General features: G+C 40.7%; 1 protein-coding gene across 1 annotated transcript in view; it reads left to right on the top strand.

Moving 5' to 3' along the window:
- Positions 1 to 6,823: 6,823 nt before the first annotated feature.
- The window catches only part of LOC120721084 (RNA polymerase II elongation factor ELL-like), a 35,965-nt gene continuing 31,647 nt past the window's right edge, over positions 6,824 to 11,141 (top strand). Inside the window, exons 1-2 of the mRNA XM_040011140.1 lie at positions 6,824 to 7,000; positions 7,547 to 7,594. Of these exons, the coding sequence (XP_039867074.1) occupies positions 6,863 to 7,000; positions 7,547 to 7,594 (186 nt within the window). The 5' untranslated portion in view covers positions 6,824 to 6,862. The remainder of the gene's footprint in view (positions 7,001 to 7,546; positions 7,595 to 11,141) is intronic.

Raw genomic sequence — 11,141 nt, 5'->3', positions numbered from 1 at the left:
TTATTAAAGGCAAGAATGAGTGAAGCTTTTGCATGTTCGTGTGGTGGTTCATGCTGGGAAAAGTATTTGGTACAAGACCTTCTCTGCTATCTGCTACTGTGAAATGCTTATCAGGCTTTGAATGAGTCACACCCGCCTGGCTGACGGTGCCAGTGCTTTTTATTTAGTTCACTATATTATAAGACACTGCGCACTCACCAGTCATTTTATTGGGGAGGTTTGTTAACGCAAATATCTGATCAACCACATGGCAGCAATTCTGTGGCAGAAACACAAAGCATGTAGGCATGTAGGCATGTAGACATGATCAAGACAACCTGCTAAAGTTCAAGCCAAGCATCAGAATGGAGAGGAAAGGTGATTTAAGTGTCTTTGTATGGTGCCAGATGGGCTGGTCTGAGTATTTCACAAAGTGCTGATCCGCTGAGATTTTTCCTCACAACCATCTCTCACAAAATATCAGGAAGTGTCACGTCTCCAAGCAAAAAGAGCTATTGTACTTAATGGCTATATTGCTTCAAGGTGATAGCAGGGCAACAGTAATTCAAATAACCATTTGTTACAGCCACGGTATGCAAAAGAGCACTTCTGATCTCTGAAGACCACACCAGGTGCCACTCCTGTCAGGTAAGAACAGGAAACTGAGGCTGCAATTTACACAGACTTGCTAAAACAGGACAACAGAAGATTGTCTGGTCAGATGAATCTCAATTTCTGCTGCAAAATTCAGATCAGATCAGAATTTGGTGTAAATGAAATGAAAGCATGGATACATCCTGCCTCGCATGAGCAGTTGAGGGCTGTTGGTGGTGATCTAACAGTGCTGAGGAATATTCAACCTCCAAAACTGAGCATTGTTTAAACACCACAGCCAACCTGAGTGTTGTCGCTAGCAGTGTCGATCCATTTATGACCACAGTGTACACAACTGTGGTCAAATGTGCTATGTCACGAAGCTCAAGCTAGTTTCTTGAATATCACAATGAGTTCACTGTATTCAAATGGCCTCCACAGTCAACAGATATCAGTTGAACATACTTTTATATTAAAATGCTTAAAAGCCACGTGAAGATGAACTGCCTTGAGTGTTGTTGCTTGAGTCAGCGTTGGCCTGATGAGCAGACCTATCACTGCTCATTTTAGCTGTAAGCTAGCATCTCAAGGCTTCACTAGCTCTGACTGAGTTGCACTGTGGGTAAAGCTCGATTTTTAAGAAGAAAATGTGAAATAAAGATATTTCTACTTTTAATTAGCGTTCACCTACACATGCTGGATCTGACCTGGGGATGCTGAGCAGGGCTGAAAGACAATTAAAGTTTTTTCTGTCATTATCAGATTGTAGTAGCTCTTTCCTTTTCACCACACTAATCCAGTAGAAAAAGAAACTTATATCTTTATTATTATTTGCTTTAGTTGTGCTTCTTTTTTATGCACTTCAGCCATGCTGGATCCATAGTGTAGTCATTATATGTTGTGTCTTGAGTTACGTTAAGAACAAAAATATTATTTTCAAGTTGTGCTGGTGATATTAGCTGTTAGCTTTTTAAACGCAGACTGCTGTGAATAAAGCAAACACACTCAGCTGCAAGTGTCCTGGGAGTCACCGACCTCAGGTGTCGAGTCACTCCCAGGGGGTCAAGGCCTGCATTAGCAGTTGCAGCAGATGGCAAACCGCAGACAATGAGTGGATGAGACAGACAAGCCAGGTACAGAAGAGGGAGGAGGTTGGATGGGTTAATCTTCAACTGCTCATCTGTCAGAGGAGTGACTTGAAACCTACTCATACCTGTGTTGGTGAATGAACGGGAAGGACTCCTGTATTTGTCATACAGGGGCTGGATTTACACATACACAATCCTTTTGTTCAAGTTCAAGATTTAATGGATGGGGATCAGAATAAAGCTTTCCAAACCTCTCCAGCATTGACCTGCAGTAAACCCTCCTCTTACGTACTTTCATTGACACAGCAGAGCTTAGCAATTTACCTAAATAGGCTTACTTATCAAACTCTTCTTCCTTCCAAGCTCCACCCTTACTCGTGCTCTTTCTCACCTTTTTGCAAACACTTAGGTTGCTTTGATTTGCTGTCATTCAGCTGGGTCATGCTTGCTGGGCTGTGAGACATCTAAATCACTATGCAAAAATCCTTAACAGAGAGCTGTTCCTGTTTACTTTGCATTGTGCTTCAATCACTAACACAACAGACAGTTGACAGACCGTCAAAAATGAAGATAACTTAAGCATATTAGCTAATTAACTCCCCGGGATAAGCATCGTTCAAGTCAGGGAACGATGCTTATCCTGCAAACTGACCAACAATGTGATTGCCACTGGATCCATTTCTCTTTCTTTCTTCCTGACAGACATTCACCTTGTAATAACGTATCTATAATATGTATATAAATAATGATATGTATATAAACAGTAACTGTGTCTGCATGTATTTTATTTCTGTGTCAAAATTTACGTTAAATACATTAAATAAATTATTTTAGGGGTCTAAAACCTATGGCTCCTGAGACATATTTGGCTCTTTTGGTGATCTCAAGCAGCTCTCTGTGACTTTGACATAAAACTAGATGAATAAAAATAATTAGTTATAGGGGGGAAAAAAGTTTTGATATGTGACAGACATAGGTGCATACACATAATGATTTGTCCCGAGTTCTCCAGGCTGGATAAGGATGAAGATAAAACTTGATAATTTCATAAATGGAACAAAAACATGGGTATTCATCTACTTAACGTGGCTGTTTTGTTACTGTGGGCTTAGAGTAGTTATTACCTGTGGGTTACTGGGAATTTCTCTACCATTCAGGACAAGTGTGGCTCTTTAAGCAAGGAAGAAGAAAACAAGCATGACACCATCATTTTGGTGATTTTATGTAAATATCACCAGTGCAACTGAAAATTTACTATATGTTTTAAATAATAACTTTCCTGGAACAGCTGTGGCACTCCAGCCACCGCAGTATTTGTCCTACTGCTTTGTGTCCTTAGCTCAAACAGCACTCACATTTATCATTGTTATTATTATTATTATTATTATTATTATTATTATTATTATTAATCTCAATGAAAGGGTATATTCTAACATAAAACAAACTGGCCTTTTCTTGACTTATTCTTGTTTAATAAGTCAACAGTGTTGCTAATCAGGCACTTATGTATCATCTAACGTGCCAGACATAATACTACACATTTACAGTGTTATGGTCGGCACGTTTGCCATGCTATTTAATGAGAAATGTGTCATGATTACACAAAGGTTCTGTTTTTATCTACTGGCACTCACCAGGCCAGGCATGACATGACAAGTAGATCAGCATTTCTTAGCATTCTTATTAGCATAGTAAGAATTAGATTTTAGCCTCCAGGTTTTGCAGAAACTTCGAATGCATGGAAGATTTCTGCACAGCTCCACACAAAGACTCAGACTTTCTGTTGCAGATGAAGGTGAGATGGGAAAAGATTCCAGCTTTACGCCGACGTTGTTGCTAAACTTAGACACATGTGAGATGCTACATAATTTATTTCGGCTTATGCTGCAAGCTCAAGAAAACTTCCAAACTTAACTGTGTATGTAACATTTACATGTTTTTCTGCACTTATATTATCAAAGGTTTAAGTCCTTATTATATTCCCTAGCTGTTTTTTGTTTTGTTTTTTTAATCCTGCACTATTCATGTTTTCATTAGTTGTGACAGTGCAATATGTCATTAAAACTTTAAAAACGTCCCTCCTCTTTCGGCCCTGTTTTGGTCTCTGAGTTCGTTAGTTGCTGATGGTGGTGTGTTCTTTAAAGAATGACACCGGAGGTCCATTGTGAAACCTGTTAGAATGACAAACCAACCTCTAATGGCCATGTAAATAAGGGCATGTAAGATGTGTGTTGGTGTCACCTTTAGATGTGCAGAGATCCACGCACATATTAGGAAATCTCATCTTTCTTCATGCTTAATGTGTTTTTGTTTTTTATGTAAACCATAATCTTTTTCCAATCTCCCAAACAAGTAAATTTGCTGCCTCAGCTTTCACTTTGACTGCATATTTGGTGAAAAAGCGAAAGACCAAGTGAAAGTAAGTGGATTGCAGTTGTTTAGTAGAAAAGTGGGTGTGTTTCTACCACCACTCTCCCCCAAACTACTCCAACCCCACTCCCTATGACTCCCTAATGCAGACTTTCTGTTGTTTGAAAGTGGAAACACTCCTGCAGAAAAGGGACAAATGACCTTTAATGCTGTTCCAGTTGGATGACTTGTGTTTCATCACAAGGATGTGTTCATGTCACACAGTGATGCTCCAGGAATGTGTTTCCATGTGGGGATTCAGCCAAAGCAGGCCCTTACTGGTTGACGCTGCATTGCACTGATGACCCTCTGTGGCTCCTGTGTTGCTCCTTCAATTGGCATCCCTGCTGTGATGACAGTGGCTCCATTCAAATAAATGGGATGTCTGCCTTTTTTCTGTAGGGCTGGAAAAGGTGTGAAAAATTCTCAACTTTCTTTTATTGGAGCAGGTCTATTTGTTTCTAGATAAAGTATTTACACTAAAAATGTCTTCCTGCTGCTGCTGTTGAGATAATAGTAAAGTTGTCTCACTTAAAACCAGAATATTAAGCAATCTGCACCAAATTCATTAACTGAAAAAAACTGCCACTCAATTTTTAATCAGTCACTAGCAACAGAAAAAGTATTCAAGCTGAATTTCACTAAAATAAAAATAAACATTATAGAGTCATTAAACTCTTGTTTTTTTCCTTTCCATTTTGATAAATCAGATTTAATTCAGCTTAACTTCCCTTACTGATTTGCTCGGCTCCTCATAGTTTAAAGATCAAAGCTCTATAAGCAAGATGTCCAGCTCTGCCACCATCTTGAAAGGACTGCAGCACTTTTTTGGAGGTTTTCTGAGGCATGAACTAATTTAACTTTGATTTCAGTGGTTACTGAAACATGAAACACACATTTATAAAGACTGTAGTTGACAAAAACACTGGAAAGGTTGGGTCACTTTTTCCATAAATACGATTTTTAAAAGTGTAAACGTTTAACCACCGTCTTTACTTTTGTGAGATTCCTCTTAGAGCTCATTCAGGATAACTGCCACGTTCCTCTCTCATAATGTCTTAGACAGGGTGACCAGGTCTCCCGCTTTATATTGGACTGCACAGTATTTTTATCCCTACCCTCCCCCCCCGTCCCACATATTGAGACAATGTCCCACATTTTTACTGGCTGAAGTTTAGCAAAGTCAACACTGCGAGTCTCACAGGAAACGTGTGGCTCAAAAAGAGATATATTGAAGATGCATCCTCACTGAAACCCAGTGATGATTACCAGACAGAGTAGCAGCTGAAATAACAGTTTTAGCAGTTACTGTGATAGAAAAAGGGAACGCAAATGTGCAAAGACCAGAAAAACAAGGCAGTTTCCATTTGTGTTTAAACGAAGTCACAAAATACATTTTTCCTTTTGTATGACTGATGCCAAACTTCCATCTTGCATAGCTAATGTGTCCCACAGAACCATACTCACATTTATGTTGTGGACTCAGATTTGACCCACAGTTCATTCTAAAGCATTAGTGCTTCTAACAAAAACTTTTCAATTCTGCTGCTACAAAGACAGATATGTAGTGACCACCTGTCATTCCACAATACGTGGATTTATTTGTTAGATTTATGTATTATATTGAGAATTTTATTCAGCTGTGGTGATGGACAATATGGATGAAGTTAGGTAGGAATATCCATGGATTATGACGTTCATAGACAACGCTATAATCCATAGTGGGTTAGGGTTAGGGATCGAGGACAGTTGGAGGTAAGCTCTGGAGAGAAGAGGAATGGAAGTCAGCAGATGCCAGAATGCATGTGAATGAGAGGACGACAGGTGTAACAGTGAAGATGCAAGGAGCTGAGGTAGTGAACCTGAGGTCCACATTTCAAAGCAAGACAGTGCACAAGGGGTGAAGAAGAGAGCAGGAAGCAAGCAAGAAGAGGAAGGGTGGAGTGGGTGGAAACAAGTGTCAGGAGTTATTTGTGACAGAAGGATAGCAGGAAAACTGAAAGGGAAGAATTGAAAGATGGTAGTGAGACCTGCTATGTGTGGATTGGAGACACTGACAAAAAGAAAGGAGGCCGAGCTGGAGGTGACTCGATTGAAGATGTTAGAGAGTTTTCACTGGGGGTGACCAGGATGGACAAGATTAGAAATGAGTGCATTAGAGGTACAGCTCAGGCTGAACGCGTTGGAGACTAAGTTAGACAGCATTTGCAGAGGAGTGTTGGTGGATATATTGGACAATGAATTTTGAGGCCATCCAGAGGGTTGAAGTGAGAGATGAGGATGCTGGGGATAGGGTGAGATGGAGGCAGATGATCTCCTGCTCCTAAAGAAAGCAGCCAAAAGAAGCTCTCCAGCTCTGTTATTTGTTTTTGTTTCACTTCTTTTGTTACATTTCAGATAATTGAGTTACTTTGTCTTGTTATTTTTGTTGCTATTTTATTTAATCGATCTGTCTTAAATACATCTTATCTCAGAACGCTTTAAAAATGGCAGTGATAGTTTTACGAACCAGAATAAAACAACAAAAAAGTCTGACAACACTGCTTACATGCATGCATTTTTTTTCCTTCATATGTAAAATGGGTAATTATCGCATTTTCCCTTAGCTTTTATTTAATTATTAAGCGTTTAGTTTTGCACATTCAGCCTGTGTATCGCCACCGCTCGGAGCCATCAGTTCACGGCGCTATTGTCACCGAGCGAGGCCCCGCCCTCGGCGTGACGCGGCGGGGAGAGCGCTGAGCCGAGAGAGGAAAGCAGCTTTAATTGCACAGCAGCGAGAAAAGCCAGCGATGGCTTCTCTCAGGCAGGAGCACCAGTACGGGCTCTCCTGTGGAAAAAACAACAAAAACAGCCCCAACAGGACGCTGTACCATGTCAAGCTCACGGACACGGCTATCAGAGCGCTGGAGGCGTACCAGAACCTCAAGGTACCTTTGTGGTTTGTTTGTTTTCTTTTTGTGTGTTTGGATGTGAATTCATGCGTCAAAGTTTCTCTTTTATCTTCTTTCTAAAAATTTCCACTACCTAATTATTCTTAAATTGTTTTTCTTCGTTTATTTAGCTCACGCTTTTAATTTAGTGTGTGTTGAGGTTGTGGCTCCGGCCAGTACAGTTACTTCTGACTGAATCATTTGGCTTCGTGGCTGGGTAACATACCAGAACTAAACCCAGTGATTGTCAGGAAAGACGAGCCCCTCAGCTGTTTGCTGGGAAACCTTCCTGGTGCTGCTTCAAAGTAAAGCAGAGAGGCAGCACTCTGCATAGTTATCTAATTGACAAGTAGCCTAGTTTGTGTCATAATTGGCTCCAGTGGAGATCATTAACAGCACACAGGCTTTATTGATTGTGTAACTTGTGCTTTAATCTGTTTAAATGTAAGATAAATTATATTTACTGCACTAATTCAGATTGCATAATTCTCTGAAGACGCCTATATGCAACTACAATAGCCTCGTTTTCTTCTTTCTCATTAGGGGTCTTTATCAAGTGAGCCATCAATACGTTTCAAAGGGAGCCAAGGGGTAAGTGTGATCATATTTATTTGTTTGTTTTCACATGTGAACATAACTGTATTTTTATGCTTCTGGGATTTCAACCCCATTTATTTGTTAACTAAATTCAAAAAGCCTGCATTGTTGTTCTTTAAATGAATAAAACAGCAACATTTCTTAAAACAGGAGCAAATTGCTCCTTAAATTCTGCTGCCGAGCTGTTGTCTCCTTCTGACTCACACTCTCCACCATGCTGCCACCCTCGGAGCGCTCAGATGGGAGCTTATAGCTGGTCTCCTCCAGCAGATAGGAGGCATGCAGGTTACTGGGTCAGGCTGTGGAGAGGCTTTGTTGGGTCAGCGCTGGGAGAAGAAGGAGGGGAGGGAGAAGTGCGCACTACACTGACAGAGCCAGAGTCAACAGTGGGGAAAGGAGTTATTATGAGTCAAATGAGGAGCATTAAAAGATACAAATTAGCCCTGTGCACCTTGTTTCTACTTTGTAAAAATGCAAGTCAATGTTGCATGTGTGTCGCTGCGCAGAAACATCAGGACAGCAGTGCATTAGCAGCTTTCTTTGGCTCGTGAAATTCAGCCATAATCTGCAGTAAGCAGCCTGAAGTATGCGTGTTTTGACTCAAGTCGGGAGCAGCTGTGTCCTTGGGGAATAGTTTCTTTTCAGGCAATGCTAATTGCACAGGCTGGTTGGAAAGAGTTGACCCCCCCCCCCCCCCCCCCTTTCCTGTCATGACAAGATGAGCCGAGTGGTCCTGAGCTTTGAGGGAGTGTGTGTGTGGGGGGGCAGGGTATGGATAACCTGTAAAACCTGTAAATGTGAATAGTGGTGGAACGTTTGCTGCTTCTACTTTGTGTATGTGTGTGGGGTTTTTTTTAAGTTAGTTTAAGAGTAGTGAAAAAAATCTTTTACTTTTCTGACAGTAAGGTGTGGTGCCTGTCGTTTTTGTAACTAGTCCAGGATTTTTCTAACCTGTGTCTGACCTGACTCGAGCTGTCACAGAGGATTGATTCGCATGTCGGTACCTCTTTGCAAGAGTTGGAGGTAAAGAAGCGGTCAGTCGGTTCCTGTTGTTGTTTGTGTTGTGCTCTGTACTGACTGCAACTCCCATTAGACAAGGCAATGATACGAGTACGTATGGCAGTAAATTAGAAAACGAATGCTGCAAATCCGAAGCTGATGGCGTGCTGAGAAATGCCTGCAGTTAGAATACAACCAAAGATGATAGTTGGATTCCCTGTTTTATTTATTTTTACTTTTTTTTTTTTTTTTTTTTTTTTTTTTAATAGAGAAGCTGTTGTGCGTGAAAAGTGAGTTTCATTAATTTGGGTTTGTTCTGTGCTCCATGCACGAGGGAAATGGCAACTGACTTTATATGGAAGTTTTGCTCAACAAGGTGGCGTGTTGGTAGTGATAGAGTACTGTGCAAAAGGCTTAAGCCACCCCTAATTTCTGTTTATTTTGTGAAGAAAATTGAAAATAGGTGCTTTCATCTATTTAAACATGTGGAAACGTACATGGAAATATAAACGCAAAATACAGAGTTTGAGAGTCAGTATTTGGTATGACCACCTTTATTCTACAACGCAGTCTTTTCTTGCTACTTGTGCAGTTACCTCAGATTTTTCAAGGACACACTGCACATTATGACGAGAGATGCCAAGGTTTCTACTAACTCTTAACAATGGCTATTAACGCTGCCTAAAGATAAAGTTTAGGATTGGTTCTTTGTTAAGTTGTCTGTTGTGTGCAGACACTTTTCATCCCTTAAGTGCATAAGTTACGTGATTCACAGGGCAGTGTTAAGTGGATTACCAAACCAAAAATAATACAATGAAAAATATTCTTCTGAAAAGATACAAGGACTGGACTTAAAATGAGTGAAAAAGCAGACAGTTTCACAAAGAAAAGCTGGAGAACTATTGCTCAAGAGCAAAAATTGTGAGAAAGTCTGGCTCCTTAGAAGCAAAATATACAGAATTGAGGGGTGGCTCAAGACTTTTGCACACTGGTGACTACTATTAGTAATACTACTACTTGTAGTCTTCGCTATTGTCATTAATATTACTATTGTTGTTATTGTACTGTTATTATTTTTAATATACATTTATAGCAGCTTAAGAACATACTTTACAAAGTGCTTAGACAAGCAAATTCACATGTGTTACTCATAAAAAAATCCAAATCACAAATATCCATAACTTTGCTAATTATCCTGCATCCAGCACTGGTAGCTTTGTTTTGTTCAAATCAGCTTTGCTCTGATTATACTAATGCTTGGGTATGCACTGGTCTCTGGTCGCTGCATTAGTTACAACAAAGCAGTTTAGGAGAGACTTATGTGTGTCTCATTGCTGTTGACATAAACTCAGACATGATGTGCAACAAAATGCTGACTATAGTTGACTTAACAGCCATGACTGTCATTAACAGTGATTTTCTGAAAGTTAAACTGAGCTCCTTTTAATGTAAGGAATGTGTTGAATACTCTGTCATATCGGGAGATCTGAGTGAGACATTATTTTTTTCCCTGACAGTTCATCTGCGCCTCTGTCACTGTGACGGCTCAGGGATCGGAGAGAATCTGGCACTCCTCCCAAATATACGGCACAGATTTATAAGCGAAACGAATGTTTAGAGGTAATTACAGGAGCTGTAACGCTCTTGATTACAGCGTGAGGCATCATGACTTCAGTTTGCATTAGCTCTCCCTGTCTGCCTGGCTCAGACGTTGATAAATGTGGGGATATACGCGTGTGTGTCAGTGGCACACTTTTGCTGAAGTAATAGCTAGGTTAATGACATGAACTCTGACCTGCTAATTTCCCCGTCCTATTACAAGTTTGGAGTCCTACTTTTTCTGTGTGTGCCAGTAATTGAGCAGAGAGATCACACCTTCTGTGTTAAAGCGTGTTTTAGTGATGCAGTGAATGGCACATGTATGCACGCGTTAGTATGTGTGATATAATTTTTTCTGCTTGCTCTGGCCTGGGTGTTGGCAGGATGTTTTTGATTTGGGTTGGTGTGATTGTTTATCCCTTGTGTGGTCTACAGACATGATTTATTCATATCTGACCTCCTCTTTCCTGTCCTGCCCCCCTGTGCCCGGTGTGCTGCAGTCGTTAGCCTGGCAGGACCAGCGTCGATCCCTTAAGGTCCATCTGCGTGTGTGCCGTGTGTTTGTTTGTTTCTTTTGCCGGAGTGAATGAAAGGAGAGGATTTTGGCACTTATTTTTCCACAAGTGTGTGTCTGTGCCTGTGTTTAGCCTGCCTATGCTGAGTTCCCGAGAGTCCCCTCTGATTGTGTGCCGTCTCCTCTGATTTGAATAACAATGAGCGGGGGAATGCAGGCGGTGTGTTGTCACCCTGCCTGGATCACCCAAAATGAATCAGGTTTTTCAGACTAATGTGTTACAGTCAGTCCAGATGTGTTGTGGCCTGCCCCGAGGGTTTGTTTGTGCCCAGCGTGATAAAAACTTCCCTGCTGTGGATCTAATGGAGTGGGGAGTAACACAGCAAACAGCTTTCATCTTAACCATTTAGTTATTTAACCATGACCAAA

The sequence above is a fragment of the Simochromis diagramma genome, unplaced genomic scaffold (assembly GCF_900408965.1).
Source record: "Simochromis diagramma unplaced genomic scaffold, fSimDia1.1 OVJJ01000603.1, whole genome shotgun sequence".
NCBI lineage: Eukaryota > Metazoa > Chordata > Actinopteri > Cichliformes > Cichlidae > Simochromis > Simochromis diagramma.
Note: the sequence above shows the minus strand (reverse complement) of the source record. Positions and strands in the feature narration are given on the sequence as shown.